General features: G+C 44.4%; 1 protein-coding gene across 1 annotated transcript in view; it reads right to left on the bottom strand.

The window, feature by feature from the left end:
- Positions 1–21,240, bottom strand: part of UBE4B (ubiquitination factor E4B) — a 111,298-nt gene that overhangs the window by 7,262 nt on the left and 82,796 nt on the right. Inside the window, exons 21-26 of the mRNA XM_082679355.1 lie at positions 19,053–19,151; positions 18,107–18,342; positions 12,076–12,202; positions 10,283–10,427; positions 6,085–6,219; positions 3,467–3,658 (exon numbers count right to left, since the gene is read on the bottom strand). Of these exons, the coding sequence (XP_082535481.1) occupies positions 3,467–3,658; positions 6,085–6,219; positions 10,283–10,427; positions 12,076–12,202; positions 18,107–18,342; positions 19,053–19,151 (934 nt within the window). The remainder of the gene's footprint in view (positions 1–3,466; positions 3,659–6,084; positions 6,220–10,282; positions 10,428–12,075; positions 12,203–18,106; positions 18,343–19,052; positions 19,152–21,240) is intronic.

Here is a 21,240-nt window from a genome sequence, read left to right on the forward strand (position 1 = left end):
CTTCAACATGGTTAATTTTATGTTATGTGAATTTCACCTCAAAAAAAAAAAAAAAAAAAAAAAGGAAGCCTGCAGGACTTCCCCGGTGGCGCAGTGGTTAAGAATCCGCCTGCCAGTGCAGGGGACATGGGTTTGAGTCCTGGTCTGGGAAGATCCTACATGCTGTGGAGCAATGAAGCCCGTGTGCCACAACTACTCAGCCTGTGCTCTAGAGCCCGTGAGCCACAACTACTGAGCCCACATGCCACAACTACTGAAGCCCACGCGCCTAGAGCCCGTGCTCCGCAACAAGGGAAGCCACCGCAATGAGAAGCCCGCGCACTGCAACGAAGAGTAGCCCCCGCTCGCTGCAACTAGACAAAGCCTGCGTGCAGCAATGAAGACCCAACACAGCCAAATAAATAAATAAATAAATTTATTAAAAAAAAAAAAAGGAACGCTGCATAGGAGAAGTGAGATTTCATATGGGCTCTTTTTTTTTTTTTTTTAATTTTTATGGTTGCGTCGGGTCTTAGTTGCGGCATGAGGGATCTTCGTTGAGGAATGCGGGATCTTTCACTGAGGCATGCGGGATCTTTCACTGCAGTGCGTGGGCTTCTCTTTAGTTGTGGTGTGCGGGTTCCAGAGCGCAAGGACTCTGTAGTTTGTGGCACGCGGGCTCTCTCGTTGAGGCACGCGAGTTCAGTTGTTGTGACGCACGAGCTTAGCTGCCCCGCGGCATGTGGGATCTTGGATCCCCAACCAGGGATTGAACCTGTGGTCCCTGCATTAGAAGGTGGATTCTTTACCGCTGGACCACCAGGGAAATCCCAAGATTTTTTTAAAAATTTTTTAAAAGTCTTTATTGAATTTGTTACAATATTGCTTCTGTTTTATGTTTTGGTTTTTTGGCCAGGAGCCATGTGGGATCTTAGCTCCCTGACCAGGGATCGAACCCACACCCCCTGCACTGGAAGGCGAAGTCTTAATCACTGGACCACCAGGAAGTCCCCATTACGTGGGCTCTTTACTACTATTGTTGTTTAATGGAACATGGTGTGAACAGACAGCGTTCCATGAACAACAGATCTGCCGTCCATCTGCCCGGAAACCACAGGCAGACTTGGCCCTCAGTGCAGCTCACTGTGTCAGGCTAAGACCTCTCTCTCCCCTGGGCTCCAGGGACAACTGTCCTGTCGCCCTTCCTCTCTGACGAGGGGCTCTCTCCTCAGGCCTGTGAGTGTAAGGCTCAGGGCTCCTCGCGCTGGGGCCTTCTGTCACCTCTCCCGGGCACCTGTCTTCCGCCCGCTCTCGGTGCACAGGAGAGAAGGCTCTCAGTTTCTTCCCTTGCTCGGCTGCTGTTTTTTTCTCCTCTGTCTTCCCAGGAAAACAAGACATACCAGACGGAACCAGAGCGAAGCAAGAGCGCTGCTCCCAAGGGAGAAGATGAAATTCCACCACCTCCCTGGAGCCTTCTAGTCTTCCATCCTTCCACCCCCAGCGCCCCCAGCCCCTCTTCCGAAACAATCCAGTGGGCAGGCTCCTCATCAGCTTACAGCCCATATAAATGGAAAGTGTCCAACAATGAAGACAAACGCCACACTGTACAAGGCAGCAGAGAAACCACTGCAAGAGTGTTTTTCTCTCCACTGTGCCGCTGGCACTTGTGTGCCTGCTTCACGTGTCTGCAAGAACAGGGCTATTTAGACATTCGAGAAGACCCACGTGTCACTGTGCAGAAACCACTGCCTGTGACTCAAGCCACGTGCCACCACAGGCCACCACCTGTGCCACCACCACAGTCCATAGGCATTACCAGGCAGTGTGGACGTTTTGTTGGTCACCAAGGAAAGGCAGCTGGAAGCACTCGGAAACACTCCTTTGTCACCCACTTGGTTTGCACCGTCTCAGTGGGTGTGCTGTGCTCATGCACACTGCAAACTTTATGTTACGTGTTATAACCGCTTGCGACGTGGCAGCCACAGCAAGACCTACCAGGAGAAGAGGGAGCAGGCTAAACGACCCTTCTGAGTCCCTGACAGTGAAAGCAGAGGAGGCCCCGGGCACTCCTCACACCCGATCTCTGGCTGGGCCGGAGAGGCCCAGCTCCAGCCAGCCTGCTGCCCAAGCAGACGACCTGACCTTGCCTGGGGAGCGTTGCCATTTCCTGTCCCTCTTAAGGCTACCGCTTATCTTCCATTTCTCAATATGTGCGGCATCATACAGTCGTAGGCTAGAGAATCATTTTAGCATCTACCCAAAGTAACTGCAAACACCTAACCTGCTCTTTTAACGCGACTTTTTATGGAAAAACTGCTTTAGACATATGTGGTTTTTTCCATTGCAGGTGCTTTGTCAAGACCACATCTCTTGCTTTATCCAAAAGTACCCATGTATGAGAATTATGTCTCAATAAAGCTGTTATTGAAAAATAAAAAGTACCTACAATTCCCCTATTTTGACCTTTGGATGAGATATAAGTAAAGAACCTTCTGGAATGCCTAGTGATGGTTACCCTGAGATGTGAGTTAATACTTGGATAAATAATGTGAACAAAGATGCGGAGACTGAAACGGACATGGCACTTTGGGGGCATTTTAAGTGGAGAGCAGAGAAGCTGAGAACATGGGCTCAGGGCCAGACTGCCAGGTGGGAGTCCTGCCTCTGCCTCACATCAACTGTGCAGCTCGTTAACCTCCGTGTGCCTCCCTGAAAAGCAAGGAATCCAACTAAACCTCAATCGTAGGATCCTGTGAGGATTACAAGTGAAAACATGAAAAGTGGCTAAAACTTGATGTGTGGTTAATAACATCAGTTATTATAACGCTGAAGATGCTGCAGGACACAGGACCGTGGAGGGAGGGGAAGCCCTTCACGAGATACTGAAAAATTAAACATCGAGGCCGGACAGGGGCCGCTTGGACTAAATTGGTAGCTGTGGAAATGAAAACCACAAAATGGATACGATCAGAGGGACGCAAGGCATAAAGGAGGGAAGAATGTAAAGATAACGTACACGGTTTGAAACCTGGAACCACAGAAATAATGGCAGCACTGAAGCTGTTATTAAATCTCCTTCTTGGGAAGAAGATTTGGATTCCCTGCGAAAACCAGGCTCTTTCTGGAAATGTAACCGATTTGTCGAGTGAGGCCCTTAGTAAGATGGGTACAAACTCAACTGGAGACGGATCTGAGAGCCAAATCTGCTCTTTACGCCCAAAGGAAAACAACTGAGTCACATCCGTTTACACCAGACAAGTTCCCCTTGCTACTGTGGCCATTATTTCTATTTACATACTAAAAACTTCTCAAACCATGTTTTGAAAAGTGTCACCTTCCTTGATTTCAAGTGGGGAAAATCCAAGAACAGATGGATATGTAATCGCGCAGGGTCTGCCGGGAAATCCACAGGGAAGCAAACTCAAGTCACCCACCTCAGGAGCCTGAACTCCAGGCTCCCTCTGAAACTGTTCCCTTGGGCACTAACCTGGTCGTCAGCAATGGCTTTAGCGAACCGGGCACAGTCCAGCTGCAAGTAAATATCCGTCAGTTGGTCCAACAGCTTCTTTGGTTCAAAGCCATATTTCTCAGGGTTTTCCACTTTCAGGTCACGGCACTTAGGACCACAGAGTTGCTGAAGATTAAAGTTCAGCATCGCAGCCAATCGGGGTCCAAGTTCCTAGGAAATCACAGGATAATAGGACAATTCATGCTGTTGAGACAAGCAAGAAGGACCCAAAACTCCCATTTCAGTGGAGGAACAGGAATTGGCAGGCTCAATCTTCAAAGAATCCCTTATGTGTGCTATATCATACGCTGAAGAAGGACACTCCATTCAAACTTTTCTTTACTCTCCGTTTCTAATCCAGTAATTCTAATACTTCATAGAATGTTGCATGCTGATGGAATATTTATAAATACCAAAAAGGCAACATTTTCATTAAATTCATGCTTTTATTATAAAAACAAGGATCACTTCGAATTTGTTAATAGGTAAAAGAGGGAAACTATTCATAATTCCATCATCATCACACGTGTCATGAAAGTTTCTGGAGTATGCTCTTTCAGCCATCATTTTATGCATTATTTTTCTATAAATTTCAAGTCCCTGACAGTTCAGGCAATATGCACTATTCTTATTTATTTATCAGATGCAAAGAGTGAAGAAATATAAAAGAGGTAGAAGATAAAATTTATGTCTTGAATAGTTTTAAATCTAGCCAGTGAGACAAGACAAACTTAAATGAAACAACTAAAAACTAATTATGAAATAATACGCTATAACCCCACAAGGTGACACAGTACCTACTACAGGTGGGCATACATTGCTTTAAGCAAACCTGAAATAGGAAAACCTGGCTTATAGAGTATTAAACACTGGCCATAAAAAAGGAGCTGTGAAAGCTTCTCTTTAAGTAACAAGGTTTTCATTAAATTTCATGACTGGATTTATACAAATTCAACTTAAATTTGGCTTCTAAAGGACCTGCTTTTGCACAAAGTAAAAAGTACTCCTGTATTTAATTGTTAAGAAACTGTGAGGTAAAGGAGGGATAAGAATAGGATATAATTGGTAATTTTTTTTTTCCTGAAGTGGGAGAGTTTTGTGTTAACCAGCAAAGAAGGTGAAAACAGTGCAGCAAAGGAAAAGGAAAGATCAAAGCAGGCACAGGCAAAGGCTGGGGGGCAGACGACTGTGACCCAGGTGTATGGTGAGCTCAGATCAAAGAGTAGGTCTTGAAAAACATTAATTTTAATTGACATGAAAATAGTAGACTTAGCTTTCAATAATGTCCTTTACAAAAAATGAAAAATTTAGAACTAAAAATAGGCTTTATGATAATTTAGTCTCAAGCAATTTTTATAGTTTCTGACCTTCTGAACAATCAAAGAGCACTGCCATCGGAGTAGTTGAACACAAAATAAAACATGACTTAGAGCAGGGATTGGCAAACTGCTAGCTGCAAGACATATCTGGCCTGATGCCTCACTTCATGGAGTTTTATTGGAACACAGCAACAGCATAGCTAGCAGCTGCAACAGAGGTCATGTGGCCTACAGTGCCTAAACTATTTACTGTCTGGCCTTTATAGAAAAAGTTTAAATAAGTCCATTTGCAAACTTTAAGGGAAGCAAGTGTCTGAAGTACCTTATCTAAATGAGTTGAGTGTTCTTACGCTTTCAGTGATGCACTGTTTTGCTTCATGTTCTGCTGCTCTTGCACTGAAATCTATTTATGAAGAGACATGAAATGTAAAGGGGACAGAGGAGGGGGCTCATCTCTTGAGTTGCACGTAGGACAGGGTGTAGTGATAATGATGGAGGTGAGAGTAAACAGGGAAACTGGAGGAGACGTGTAGCAAAATTATATCCCACTGTAAACTTGTCTCCATGTGGGCAAGTCACTACCAAATCTCAGGCCCCTTTCTTGCCTTCCTCACTATCCTGGCCCCGGCCCCACCGTAAGACTTCTAAACTCTGTGTGTGTGTTTGCGTGCGTGCGTGTGTGTGTGTGTGTGTGTTGCGGGGGATTGTTGAAGAGAAGCAGAGATCTTCATTTATGCCCCTCAGTTTCGATTTCAGAAACAGGATCCCGGTCTCATCAATCAAGTCATGGCCAAACAATCTGGCTACCTTTGCCCTATCATAAACCCTAATTACGGCTCTCATTAACCTTTGGTTTCCTGAGTGTAACAAACCTACAGTGAAGAGAACCAAAGATCTTACACACTATCAATTATTTCTACTTAATATAGTCTCATTTCCAATTGATGTCACCTACACTTTTCCTATAAATAAAATACTGGAGTCGACGATGACAAAAATACGTCACAGCTTCAACATTAATAATCCAATGTGCTGTCTCAGCAGAAAGTGATATAAGTTATCTTGGAAGTGACCTTTCGCAGACTTCAGACTATCGATAGAATGTTGTGTGTATCGATTAGCATAACTGGGAACAAAATCAGTAACAGAATCTCACCGATCGGTGACTGTGGTGCTGAAACACCCAGGATTTCAACAACTACTCTATTTAGTTATAAGTGATAGACTCTGAATGTGGAATCCAACAGACAAAACAAATACCCCCAAGGTTCTACTCACAGGTCTGAGGAATGGCTTCTGGACCTGCTTGGTGAGGATATGGAACATGTCCACGGTTTCTGTGGCCAGGGCAAGATACGAGCGTGAAACGCGCTCATCCTGAGCGAGCTGGGACTGGCGGGCCTGCTGCTGATCCTGGGGAACAGTGAACAGATGCCAGACACATCTCAGTACAGTCAGCAGCTCAGCAAACGCCAAGCGTGAAGGAAAAATACAGTCAGCTCATAACTGGGGAAGTGCAGAATACAGCCAACATACTTAGGGAATGATACAACAACCTGTACAGCAAACCTCCCAGATAACTGGGGTTTATTCCTTTTGCCATCGGATGTCTTAGGGCTTTGAATAAGGGGACCTTGGCACATGACTTAACTTACATGAGACTCAGTTTCCTCAATGATAAAAGAACTCACCATCAGCTTCTATGCAGGACGCAATAAGTGATTCTTACATCCTGCCTGATACACGTGCTAATAAAGGATATTCACCTTCCTCAATAACAACGTCTGCGTAGTCATCGTTATTTTGAAAACCACAGGCGTGCTGCACTATCACACTGGCCTATAGGTTTCGCCACAACACCAAGGGCCTGTAGATTGCTCAGCTTTTGAATTTTGTCTCTCCACATCGGTTAGGCTGTCAACCTCTACAACTGTCAGCATGCTTGCCTCTGGTGCCATCCTCCTCCTTCTACTCTGCCATAGGCTGGGAAACAAGACAATAAAGTGTATTTGACTCATGGGTAAAATAAGGTGGAATCTACTGAAGGCTCTGTGATAGACCAAATACAGAAACATCAGTACGGGCTTAAATTCCTACATCTGCTCAGAGGCCTGTTTACTTTACCTTGGGGGAGGGGAAACAGCTAGAACAGCTGATGTAGCCACACGAGTGCCCCCTGGGTAAGTGCCCGGTGGAGATCCTGCACCAGTGCTGGGTGACCTGCCCACCGCCCTTCGGTCAGGAACGAAAGGCTGAAGCAGGGAGGATGGAGGGAGAGCAAGGTGAGAACCACCTCAGTGTGTGTGTGGGTGTCACATTCATTCATCAATCGTGTGATCCAGCCCCTTCCACAGGCCAGGCCTCCTTTAGGTCCTGGAGATGAAGCACAGAACGTGACCCAGAAGGCTCCCTACCTCATGGAATTTAGACGCTAGTTAGGGAGATAAGCAATAAACAGACACCCACCCAGATACGGATAAGTCCCATAACGATGAAGAAAAATAAAGCCAGGCTGGGGTGGCGGCAGGGTAAGAGTGTGCTGGGGCTGGGGTGCTAGTCTGGAAAGGGTGGTCAGGGAAGGCCTCTCTGAGGAGGTAACATTTAAGCAGGTATCTGAAGGAAGTGAGTCAGCAAGATCCAGGGGAAAAGCACTCAGGGCTCAGGGAACAGCAAGTGCAAAGGCCCTGCTGTTCGGTGGAAGATCAAGGAGGCGAGTGGGGGCAGGGTAGCATGAACGAAGGGGAAGGGCAGGGCCGAGACTGCAGTGCCCTCCAGGCCCAGAGTGTGAGAATTCGGGAAGCCTGGAAGGTCTCTGAGCAGAGCAGGGATGAGAGGCTGACAGATTTTAACACCATCCTGCTGGAATGCACATGGGCAAGGGTGGAGGCTGAAACCAAATGGGGGGCTACTCCGGTAATGCAGGTTAAGAGACGGTAGTGAGCTGGAGGTGGGGGAAGAGGTCAGATAACAAACATACTTTAGGACAGAGCCCAGGGGCCTTTGCTGGGAGAGAGAGGAATCAAGGAAGACTCCAGAAGGTGCTGAGCCAGAGCAATGAGCTGAATGCGGTCGGCACTTCCTACGACAGGGCAGTCTGGAGAGGAGATCTGGGGGACGACATCAAGGGCTCAGTTTTGGACAAGTCAGGTTTGAGATCCTATTAGACCACTGGGCAGGGGCAGGTCAACAGCTGGTTATGTAAGCCTGAATCAGGAGTGAGCCGAGCTGGGGAGGCACATTCTGGAGTTGTTAGAATACAGACAGCTAAAGCCTTGGAATAGATGAGATCAGCTAGCAGTGATTTTCAACTGGGGGCATCAGGCCACGTGTGGGAATGTTTCCGGTTGCATGGTGACCCAGGGTCGGAGGGAAACATCACTAGCATTCAATGGGCACGAGCTAGAGATGCTAAAGGTCCTGCAGTGCCCGGGACCTTGTCCCATAGCAAAGAATTACTCTTACAGCAAAACTCCAACCAGCATCCTCACCGTGAAACACACGACCTAGGGAGCAAGTGTGTAGAGAGAAGAGAAGCCTGAGAGCTGAGCACCTGGGAGGACCAGGCGGGGAGGCAGGAGGCAGGAAGTGACTCCAAAGTCAAGCAGACCTGATTCTGAAGGAGCATTGTTTTAGGGATTATTTATGCCCTTTTCCATCCGCTGACCCAGAAAAATCAATCGTATCTGCTCAGTCGCCTCATAAACAAATGCTATTATTATAAGCACTGACTCTGGACGAGGTAATGTGCCACAGACCCGCATCCCAACATCGACAACGTAAGCTGGTCCAACATTAGCATCGTGAGTGACATAAAGAGGTGTTACAGGAGTGGGGAGAAAGGTGAGACTTTGCAGCTCCACTGATGGGGCAGGTCAGCCGTGAGGGAGTATTTGGACAAGACGTCCCTCAAAGAATGGGTAAGATTTTAATACGTAAGAGTAGAATGTACAGCATTTTGGACAGAAGTGTCTCAAGGCAAACAAAGCAATAGGGGCTACACATCCTGAACACTTTCTCTGGGCTGGTCATGAACTATGTCCTCACCATCTGTCTCTCCTCACAACTTTCCCACAAGGCAAGAACTATCTCTGACTTACGGGCTAGGAAACAGCGAGGAAGAACTGTTAATGTGCGGCAGTGACAGTTCTCAAACCCAGGTCCCCTGGACCCCGAAGCTGGGGCTCTTGCAACTACAGCTCATCTGTTTCCCCGGCATGTTCTGCAAAGGCCGGGGGACTGGACCAGATTCGCTGACGGACTGTGACAAGGGGTAAGCATGGGAGGAGTTCTTAGAGCCACCCTGGGGAGCCTCAGGCCTGGGGGTGACGCCGCCCCATGGGAAACGGAGAGCGGCAGGAGGAGGGTTTTGGAGGCACAGGAGTGAAACAGTGTAAGATGTGTTTAGAAATGCATATGAGGCTGGTGGGTAGGATGAACGCCATCGAAAGGCTGCCAGTACAGTGCCGAGGGAAAAGATGACGACCACTGCGCCACCTCATGAATACAATTAGAGGGGCTCAAGGAGCGTGGTGGCGTGGACACCGGAGAAATCCAGCATCCACGGACTCTGCGCAAAGCCCCCCCAGAAGGTTTAAGTTTGTAGTTGAAGCACGTTGGCTACAGTAAGACGTAAAATTCTCATCAAAGCTGCAGGAATACTTGGAATGAAAACCTTCCCTAAGTGTGCTTCGACATTCTACGTTTAAGAGAGTTTTGACTCCACAGCTTTGGAACAACCTCAGTACTATCTTCATCTCGAGAATGCTGCTGCGAGTAAAGAAAAAGCAGTCCTCCCAGCTTTCCGGAAAGCAGTTCTGATTTTGAACCTAACAAAACCAGGAGCAGAACTAAGCAATATATGAAGTCACCAATAGCTGCGAAGGGCCTAATAACTGACCGGGGAATCGTCTAAATGGTGGCAATCAATGTCAGGAGAGGGCAGTGTGCTGTCACTGGCACAGCAGGAATTTCTCATGGAACCTGGCAAAACAGACCTCTTTTCTGTTTATAACTGAACGTAAAAACCAAGATGTACTGAGAGGAAAAACACCCCATCAGAGCCCTCCTGAGTTAGTCACACAGATGTCCAAAGAAGATCATGCGAACAAACCGAATTCTTGACTAGCAGACAGAGTCCTAGAGATTTAGTTCCTAGTTACTTTCCTACATCTTAACATATTCCAACAATAAAAGCTCTTCTCCAAAACAGCCCTTGAAAGTTAAAAAGGCAGAGAGAGTTTTCAGGACAAAGACTTCTCACCTCATTTCCTAACTTTAGGTCAAGTGTTTAAGGGTTCTCCTACCCCAAACCTGGGCTCTAACTTCACAGAAGCCCACAGGTGGGACGGTAACAAGTACCGACAAGTCTGTCGGACCTAAGCCTTCAGACCCAGATGCAGCCCCCAAAGCAGGGCTCTGCCTGGGGCCAAGGCTGCTTCCCTGCGATGCTGTCCCATCACCTGGACCGTGTCCTCACCCGGGGCAGCTGGTCCCACTGTTCTTTGTTCTTCATCTCTTCTTGCACTTCGTGGATCCGCTTCAAAGACTCCAGGCTTTCATCGAGCAAAAATGTTGTGTCGTTTATCAGCATGTTTATATAGCGGACAAACTGCTTCCCGGAACTAAAAAGGCAATTACACGGTACATGGTCACACATTTCCCTGGAGCGGAGGTGCAGCTCTGGTGCTGCAGCCCCACATCTCCTGAGACCTTGTTATTCTTCTGTATTAACTGATAAGCTCATTCCACCGATGTGCTACAGCCACCCTGCACGGTTCCCGAGAGCCAAGTCCTAACATTCTAGAGTTCTGCGAGCAAATTCCCTTGGTAGCTCAAATTTGGCAACACTGGTGGTATTTACACCCTGGACGACCAGCATATGCTGATCTTTCTCCCCCTCCAGAGAGTGGATTTACCAGCACTCCCCAGCTCATTCCCTCAATAATTTTAAGTAGAGAAAACACTCTTCCAGCCTAGAAAAGAAAATATGCTTAAACTCCCCAACATATAAGGAAAGCACAAATACCCACATATAAGAGATAAGAGAACTTCCGATACAGTTCTTCTTTATTATAAAGAAAGGTTGAAGAAAAAGTGGAAGCTGTAATACTGATAAAGTAGGATATTAACATACTTTATGGAAACAGAAGTTTCCAATCTCTGGAACTGTCCTGCATATCCTATTATAATGGAGGGACTTGCTGGTGAGCTGAGATGGCTTGGCCCACCTGTTAGACTCTGTATCTGCCAGATTAGTAGAGAAAAGAGGAGCTACACTTCAGGATCTACTGCTGGGTGACCAGAGGGCAGTGAGCCCATGCCGGGGGTGCGGGGAAGAGAAGTTCCTGTGAACAAGGGCAGAGGCCTGGATTTCAGGAACATGGCAAGTTCAGGATGAACTCTCCAGGCAGATGAAGCTGTGGGCCTGCCTGGTCTCCTAAGCTCATGCCAAGCCTTTTTTTGCTGGAACGTAATTCTGATGACAAGAGCAGTTCATGGAGATAACTAAATTAAAGAGGTTACTCTGCAGAAAGGTGTCTAGCAAATGGCTACTCCACTGGTCACACTTATACTGTTGACTAGTAACTCAGTAAACAAGTGACAGCTAGGCTTGACCAAAGACTGAACATGGGTTGCAAAAGATCCAAGGAGATGGGATAAAATCTCCTCTGAAGAATAATTCAAGAGTTCAATATTTTCACCTACCTTTCTATTTGAAGTACTTTTCTTTTTAAAGTAACTTAGATGGAATTACTAACGTCCAGGTTTAAGTAGTCACCGAAATTTCAGGTTGGTAATGAAAAGCCCTTAATCAAGGTCTAGGGCCTCACTACAAAGAACGTCACTTCAAGTGACAGCCTTACCCTATCTGCTTCTGAATCTGAAGTTCTCCTTACATTTCTAACTCTAAAGCTTGGTATCATATTCAAGAGCACCGTAAGATCTCATTTCAGGCATTCTGCAAATTCATTTAATACTGTACTCAGGAAACACCAAAAAACACAACACATCATTTCAGAATAGTTACAGATTCTTTCTCTACGTATACCATGCCCACAGTATCTTGAAAAATCTAAAGTTCAGCAATGTCTGTCAAGCACAGAGATTTAGATAACCCTACTCACATTTAGCAGTACCATCTGGAAAACTTAAGGGAGGCTGAGACCAAGCAAACAGTCAACAAGAACCCAGCTGTGAAAGTTTTTAAGCGGCCACTCCACCTGTGATTTGCAAGAGAGCAAGCTGTGACATTAGGGGCCCAATACTCACTTGAACTCCTCCATAAAGGTGCCATGGTGAGCTATATTTTGCCAAAGGCTTTTAAAAATGGTGCTAATATGATAGCGAATGGTGAACTTGTCATAGAACTCGCTGGTGGCTCCGGTATGCTCAACATCTAAAGAAGAAAGACAAGGGACTGAAGCATATGTACTTTCTTCCCTTTCTAAAAGCAGTTATTGCTGCTACAATGTCATTGAATGAATAATACACATCTGCAAAATCACAGATGTGATAAAATCTTGTCTATATCTCACATGGAAGGCAGAAGAGAAATTACGAGGTGGTTTTGAAGACAAAAGTTTCACAACCAAGGTCTGGCAATGACACAATAACAAAAGGAACTGGGCTGGGAAAATAGCTTGGCAACACCCATGACCAGAATCTGAATTCTCATAACTTCCCCAATTTTCTTACTAATTTATAGAAATTCCATAGAACTTTAAATGAGTATCCCTGAGCAGGAAAAAAATTGGGTTAAGTTTTATTAAGGGCCACATACCTACTAAATGTGACTATTATTTTAACTACTTTTGTATAATTGATGTTCTAAAAGTAGAGAAAAGCATAGTAAATCTCTATGTACTCATCATTCATTTACCAATTACCATCATCCATGTATCTTTTTACATGGAACAAAGATCAAACTTAGTTATCCAAAAGACAAACAGCTTAAGCATGAGAAATTCCTGAATTCATGACAAATCTTAAAAAGAAGGAAAACTGTCAGGTAAAGACAGTACGACTCAAAGAAAAGATAAAAGGCACCCTATAAATGCTGGTGGGGATGAACAGACAATTTTACAAAATGTATCACCAAGCCATCAGTATGCCCATCTTTCTGACCCACCAATTCTATTCAAGAAAACACATGTTCAAAGACTGATCTCCAAGGATACTCATTAAAGTACTATTTATATGAAAAGAATATAAATAATCCAAGTGCCCAACAGAGAACCCAAAAAGGTATTTGTGATATATTAAGTGAAAACCATAGGCTACCAAACAAAATATACAGTTTGGGTCCAATCATATTAAAAAATACACACGCACTCACACACATGATGTACAAATTGACTCGAAAGATACAGAGCAAAATGTTAACAGATTCTCTCTGAGTGCAGAGATTATCAATGATTTTTATTTTCTTTTTTGCTATTTTCTATATTTGCCAATGAACAGTTTCTTGGGATTAAAAAGGAAAGTAGTTATTTAAAGATAAAAGGAATAAGCTAAGACCTACGGTAAAAAGATCTAAAAGCACTTACATATATTCATTAGGTCAACCTTTCTTTAAGCTGAACTAAGTGTCATTTTATTAACTGTATAAAAATGTGAACTAAAGCGTGGAGGGCTGATTCAGCAGAGTCCACAGGAGAAGAACACCGGGGGCTGACAAAGCCTGGTCAAGGCTCTAAATGGCTCATAACACCTGTACTGTATCCTGAACAGAGCAGAGGCTAAGTAATGACCGTTAACTTACTACCCATCAATATACATCTCTCCCAACATTAAAAGAAAATTCATTCCTAATGTTCCCTCGAAACTGCATCAGCCCAAGTTCTAATTCTCAAGTCCTAGTTCTGAGAGGCCTGCAATGAACTATCCCTGGTAGTTGCTCCCCCATCATGAGTCTTCTGGCTTGATTCACTAGGCTGCTCAGGCTTCAGGGCCTTTACACTTGCTGTCCTCACTGTCTGCACACCGTGGCTGAGATCTGCTTATTGTCCCCTCTTGGGTCTCATTTTCAACATTACTCCAAAGTCATCTCCTCAGAGACCTCCCCTGACTATGCTTCTTAAAGCAGCACCAGGCCTTCCTCTCACACTCACTCTCTGGAATTACCTCATTTATGGGTTCAGTGTCTGTCTCCCAGCTAGGGTGCCTGACTGGTGATGGCGGGGATTTGGGGTCCTCACCGCTAGGCCCTGGCAGCAACACCAAAGCTGACCCGCAGTAGGAGCTCCGTACGTATTTGTTGAATTAGAGATCGAATCTACTTGGGCTAACGCTGGCTTTGCTGATTCAGATCAGCGTGGGGAAGAGAACAGTCTTGAAGGTAAGTCTTGGTTATCAGTGTTCTTCCTGGTTCTGAGTAGCCAAGTTTTGAGAGCTGGTCCTTAAGGCACTGACTGCTGTGGTACAAATAAAATACTCTTATTTTTGAAACTCAGTTTTATTTTTGGAACAAACATTTGATCTTAAGTATTGTCTAAGCTAGAATACCCTCTCTGGGGTGTAAAAGAGGAGACTGTTCCAGAGATCAATCTCTAATTCATGTCTGAGAGCCGTGCTCAGGAGCCAGGACCTCAGTCAGCAGGACTTAACATGGATTTGATGGACACGTGGGGAGTGTCCACCACGCCCGCGGCAGGGCTCCCTTGGCGCAGGGCCCGTGGTAACTGGAGGAGCACCTGTGCTAATGCCCGGCTGCTGAGGCCGCTGCCACTCACTGGCTGTTTACCTTCAGCAAGCTTCTTGACCTTTCTAAGCTGCAGTTTCCTCATTCGTAAAATGGAGATATTTATAGCACCCATCTTGAGGACTGCCGTGTGGATTTAGTGAAAGGATTAGTAAATGTTCAATAAGCAGTGGCTATTATTAGCATGGGTATCATCTAATACCCATGGACCACCACAGAGGTGGCCCAGGGCCAGAGGGCACACTGCTTGGTGGCAAGGGGGAAAGGAAAAACAACACCCGCCCACCAGCTCCTGGAATCTTACCGGTGGGGGGCCCCCCAGGCCCAGCACTGGTCTCACAGGCAAGAGGCCCAGCCCTGTTCTTTATACCAGAGCCACAGTGACAGGCCCAGGGCACTATCTGAGTACAAAATGCACTTAACTAAAAATTTTTTTTTTTAATACTAACAATGCATGTTTACTGTAGAATAATTAAGATGTTCAGATAATTTAAAAAAAACCCCACAAACTACCCACAGTTCTACCATTCATAAATAACCAATTCACTGTTAATATTTTGGCGTATACTCTCCCATACTTTTTTCTGTAATATATATATGTGTACCAAAACGTGGTCATACTTGACATATTGTTCCATTACATGGCATTTTCTTTACTTTTTATTACTTAACCACGTACTGTAAATAACACACTATTTTTCATGGTTCCCATAGACCCACCGTATGGATACGCTATAATTTACTTAACTGACCCACAATTGGCAGGAATTTAGGTTGTTTTTAATACTCTCACTGTACCGCATTATAAATACTAACACAGTGAATGCTGTTATAAACATTTATAGACATTTATATTTATTCCCACAGAATCGATTACTATGAATGAAATTTACATGTAAGAGGGTGTACTCATTATTTAGCTGCTGTCTCTCAGCCCCAAATCCACCAATTTTTTTTTTTAAAAAGACATTTATTTATTTATTTCTTTGGTCGCGCCGGGTCTTAGTTGCGGCACTGGGCTCCTTAGTTGCGGCATGTAACTCTTAGGTGCAGCATGCACGTGGGATCTAGTTCCCTGACCAGGGATCGAACCTGGACCCTTGCATTGGGAGGATGGAGTCTTAACCACTGGGCCACCAGGGAGGTCCCCCCAAATCCACCCTTTATACTTGGCTTTGTGATACTGACGCTGGGACTCTTAAGTTTCCCTTTGCCGGCTGGCCCCCTGTTAGGCTCGCCAACAGGGGGCGCTGCAGGGGAGCTGGAAAACTGAAGAAGGGACTTGGACCTCTGTTGGCTTGCTGCTCCCATCATGGACTCTCCAGCCCAGCAGCAGCAGCTGGCTTGTTTCCAGCTTTGTTCCACACTCGCAGGACCAGGAATCCCATATGCCCTCAGAGACACCAGCACCAGCTGGCCAGCATGCTTCCTCAGGCCTGGGTCCCAGTTCTGTCTAAGCACTAATTTGAGGCACTAGAATCCCATAACCCCAGCCTTTTCCCTTGGTTCCCCCAGTCCTAGGGACAGATGATGGCTGCTCCCTGCACTGACAATCTGTACTACCCCAGTGTTCCTTATTTGCCTTTTCTGTCTTCCACTACCTATTTCACCAGTTCCTTATGTTAAATTCTCTCTCTTAAACTAACCAGCAGGTTATCCTAACTGGGCCTTGACTGATATGGAAGATAAAAGGCTTTGGTGTGGACTGCCAATTTGCCTTCCAGAAAGGCTTTACCAACTTACATTCTTAAGAGAGTTTCATAGCACTAATTCTACACACGAGCTACGGAGGAGATGAAACAGACTTTTGCAGGTTCGTTTATTTCCCTACAACCATATTAGCACTAGGTATTCCCATCTTAAAAATAAATTTAACAGGTGAAAAGAGGTACCTCATCATTATTTTAAGAAATGCAGAATTACCTTCAATTCAGGTAAGCCTGACAGGTGCAAGGGACCATACAAGGTCCCGTCCTGCACACGGGTGATGTACCACTTGTACCTGGAATGGCCCGTGGTCCTCTCCTACCAGGGCTGAGAGGTAAGAGGAGGACAGGAGAGCCAAGCGGGGGCCTTTTACCCAGGAGTGTTCTGCTGTTGCCAAGGTGAGCATGTTAACAAAACTTCAAGAGGCCTGCATACTTGTTTAGGTTTAAGAGGACATAGGCAGGCTTGGGGAAGGAGAGAATCTCCTAGTAGGTGACATAAGATAATAGTGACAAAGGGGAAAGGAGGTAGACAGGTTCTTGAGCCTCAGAAGCACACAGAGAGAGATGTCAGCACCAGCCCAAAACAAGCAGGAGCAGGTCTTGGTCTACAGGGAAGGGGTGGTTGTCACTGAACACAGAGGAATCCTCAAACCGCTGCTGCCGCCGTGAACAACAATGGACTGTGCTCCGGGAGGCTGGTGTTTCTTCTAAGAGCATGGCGAGTACATTCTGCTAAATGGGTGCTCAGAACGTGCTAGGTTCAATAGAAGATAAGAAGACAGACAAGGGTTTCCCTGATGGCGCAATGGTTAAGAATCCACCTGCCGATGCAGGGGACACAGGTTCAAGCCCTGGTCCGGGAAGATCCCACATGCCATGGAACCACTAAGCCCACGTGCCACAACTACTGAGCCTGCACGATCCACAACTACTGAGCCCACAAGCCACATCTACTGAGCCCACATGCCACAACTACTGAAATCCGTGTGCCTAGAGTTTGTGCTCCGCAACAAGAGAAGCCACTGCAATGAGAAGCCCGCACACCGCAATGAAGAATAGCCCCCGATTGCCGCAGCTAGAGAAAGCCTGCGCGCAGCAACGAACACCCAACACAGCCAAAAATAAATAAATAAATAAATAAATAAATAAATAAAAAGAAGACAGACAACACACTTCCTTTCCTGAGAAACATACAAACTGGAGGGAAAATGTTCCATCTGTATAATCCTGTGCCTTTGGTAGAGAACAGGTGAATGCATCCCCTAAGTAATGGGCTTTATGAAAACACATTTGCAGTTCAAAAGCCAAATTAAAAATGAAAATTTGGAATACAATTCAACCAGAAGAGGAAGACCTCCTTGCAGAGTGTCTGATACATTCTCAGTTTTGTTCACCAGTGTTGCCTAGCACCTAGAACAGTGCCTGGCAAATAGTAGGCATTGGATGAATGTACAGAATTAGTCAATGAGTGACTCTCAGAGATCCTGATTCTGCTGGTTTGAGTGGGATCTCCAAGAATAAGCATTTTTAACAAGCTCCTGGTTTTACCCAGTTTTGAAACTCTGGGTTATAGGACAGTGTTGCGAAACTAATGTTGTAAGTTAAAAGCTAAAATGACCCAGGTAGTTTCAGATAAAAACACCAACTTGATCTCAGTGTTACCCATCTGACTTTCAATGGATCTCACTGAATCATCAGGGACTAGTATATAGAGTGGTCAGTGTAATATTTCCACAACTCAGGGGAAAAATAACCAACAGTTTATGCTCTGCTGGCAGTGTATTAGTGGGTCATACTTAAGCCGATGTCAGAATATTAGGTAACAGGTTTAGAACAACTTCAACCACTGGCTTTAGACGACCTTGCCCACCTGTACACATCAGGAACTTACCTGTATAAAACTTCATCAGGGAAGGGACCAACAGCTTGGTGGAGAGAGGATGGTTCTCAATCATTTCAAAAAACTTCTGGGTCCGTGGCTGAACAGCAGGGTTAGTCATAAACATGACTTCTACGAGTTTGGCCACCAGATACGGATTTCGGATGTAGTTCTGGTTACACAACATCACAACGAGGAACATCACAATATCCTGAGTACAGGGCTCATAAAGCACCTGAGGAGAGTATCTGAAGAGAGGTGAGAGGAACAGGTAGTAAAGCTCTGAGAAAACACGGGTGGATGCTGGTGTCATTAGGCAAGGAAGGGGACGAATAGGTCTAGGAGCCAGGACACGGAATTCCCTTTAACTTGCTGAGTTTAAGGTGACTATCCCCATTACAACTAGGTAGATTTAAAACCCATTGCGTCTATTGGCCGTAGCATGTTATATTAACTTATGTTTTAGAAAATAAACCAAAGGTATGATTAAATCATAGGTGAATTTTACAAAAGATCTTCATGACCAAAAAGACTTTAAAAAATATTTTGATGGAGCTGTTTTCATTTTTTTCAAAGTTCAAATATTGGTTATACACTCAACATATTTCTTTGTAAGCATTCTCTAATTTTACAATTGAGAAAAATTTTGGTACAAAATATAGAGGTGGGTATTTCTGGCTTTTGAATGTTCACTCAGATATTTATAAACGGTTTTCTCCTTGTTTCTCAGACACACAATTCGACTCACTTTTCACAGAGCACATTATTACCAGCACTGTTAATCCTCCTCTGTCTTGAGTTATTACTGGAATTGGCTGGATGCCACAGCCGGATTTATTTTTCCAGTCTCCAGGCAGCATTCGGTTAAAGCAGTGGCATAAGATGGAGGTTCATAATATAATGTACATATTAAATATAAACACATGTTAGAACTATGTAATATGGGAATGGGACTTACTGTACAATAAAAAATAAAAATTCAGCAACATCTTCTACATAAAACTCAGGCAATGCTGCAAATACCTTGGGGACATCTGCACTTAAAGGCAGCGTGATGCTGTCAAAGAGAAAAGTACCGGTTACAAAATGAGATCATGACACATCAAACTACAAGGAATATTATACTACCAACACAAGTAAGTGGTTCACTTGGAAAAAGCTCTCATTCTATAACAGAACTATGTAAAAAGTGCACAGGCAAAGAAACTACAACCAGAAATGAACAGGGAATAATGAAGACAGGGATAGGCTAGGGTGGACGTGAAACATTTTCGTTTTTCCTTTTCTTGATTTTTATTTATTGCATTAAGATTAATGCAATAAATGTGAAGGAAATAAAAGGGTCATGTTTGGTCATTTTATGGAACTCAAACTGTTTGAGACAACAGAGCTACACATGTACTTTAAATACTCTTGGGTTGGCCAAAAAGTGCCTTCGATTTTTAAGTAAAAATAAAAGACACATTTTTCATTTTCACCAAGAACTTTATTGAACAACGTCTTCACCCTTTTGATCCACTACCTTTTGCCATTTTTCAGGCAACTTCATAATTCCATCTTCCCAAAACTTTTTATCTTTTTGAGCAAAGAACTGTTCCAGGTGCCTTTTACAGTCTTCCAGGGAATTGAAATTTTTTCCATTAAGAGAATTTTGTAAAGACCGAAATAAATTCAAATCCAAAGGTGCAATGTCTGGTGAATACGGCAGATGAATCAGAACTTCCCAGCCAAGCTGTAACAGTTTTTGTCTGGTCATCAAAGAAACATGTGGTCTTGCGTTATCCTGATGGAAGACTATGCGTTTTCTGTTGACTAATTCCGCACGTTTTTTGTTGAGTGCTGCTTTCAGTTGATCTAACTGGGAGCAATACTTGTTGGAATTAATCGTTTGGTTTTCCAGAAGGAGCTCATGATAGAGGACTCCCTTCCAGTCCCACCATATACACAACATCACCTTCTTTGGATGAAGACCGGCCTTTGGTGTAGTTGGTGGTGGTCCATTTTGCTTCCCCACGATCTCTTCCATTCCACATTACTGCACAGTATGCACTTTTCATTGCCCGTCACAATTTGTTTTAAAAACGGAACATTTTCATTACATTTAAGTAGAGAATGGCATTCGGAAGTACAGTCAAGAAGGTTTTTTTTGCTTAACTTATGTGGAATCCAAACATCAAAGCAATTAACATAACCAAGTTGGTGCAAATGATTTCCAACGCTTGATTTGGATATTTTGAGTATGCGGCTATCTCCCACGTGGTATAACATTGATTGTTCTCAGTTAATGTCTTGATTTGATCTCTATCAACTTCAACTGGTCTATCCGACCGGGAGTGTCATCCAGTGAGAAATCTCCAGCACGAAACTTCACAAACCACTTCTGACAACATTCGATCAGTCGCAGCACCTTCTCCATACACTGCACAAATCTTTTTTTGCGTTTCAGCTGCGTTTTTACCTTTCTTATAATAATAAAACATGATATGCTGAAAATGTGACTTTTCTCCTTCCATCTTCAATATTAAAATGGCTACACAAAAATTCACCAATTCTGATGTCTTTTTTTAAATGCACGCTGATATGACAGCTGTCACATACAACCTAACAAAATTGTTTCGAATGAAGTTAAAGACAACTAAGTGCTACTAGAGCCATCTTACGGAAAAAACTGAACGAACCTTTTGGCCAACCCAATATTTTCCACTCCTGCAGGGGGCTTGGGCCAACCTCACCAACATTGGTGATCCTGAGATTTCATAATAACCATAAAATAATAACAAATAAAACAAAAATGGCTGCCTGGAGGAGCTGTCCAGGTGATGATAAAGAGATCAAGAATGTTCTCAGCTCATTCTCTGAATTCGCTAAGGATTTGCCTGGACCCAGTGTCTAGGGGGACCTAATATCCTGTTAACTCCAGCGTTTAGCTTCCAATTTCCTTTTCTATCAATCAAAGATTTTATAGCCAATTTTCCAAGAATATAAAATGGGAAACAGTCTCTTCAGCAAGTGGTGCTGGGAAAGTTGGAGAGCTGCATGTAAATCAATGAAATTAGAACACTCCCTCACTCCATGAAAAAAAATAAACTCAAAATGTCTTAAAGACCTAAACATAAGACATGACACCATAAAATCCTAGAAGAGAG

The sequence above is a fragment of the Grampus griseus genome (genome assembly GCF_964374135.1).
Source record: "Grampus griseus genome assembly, chromosome: 1".
Taxonomy (NCBI): Eukaryota; Metazoa; Chordata; class Mammalia; order Artiodactyla; family Delphinidae; genus Grampus; species Grampus griseus.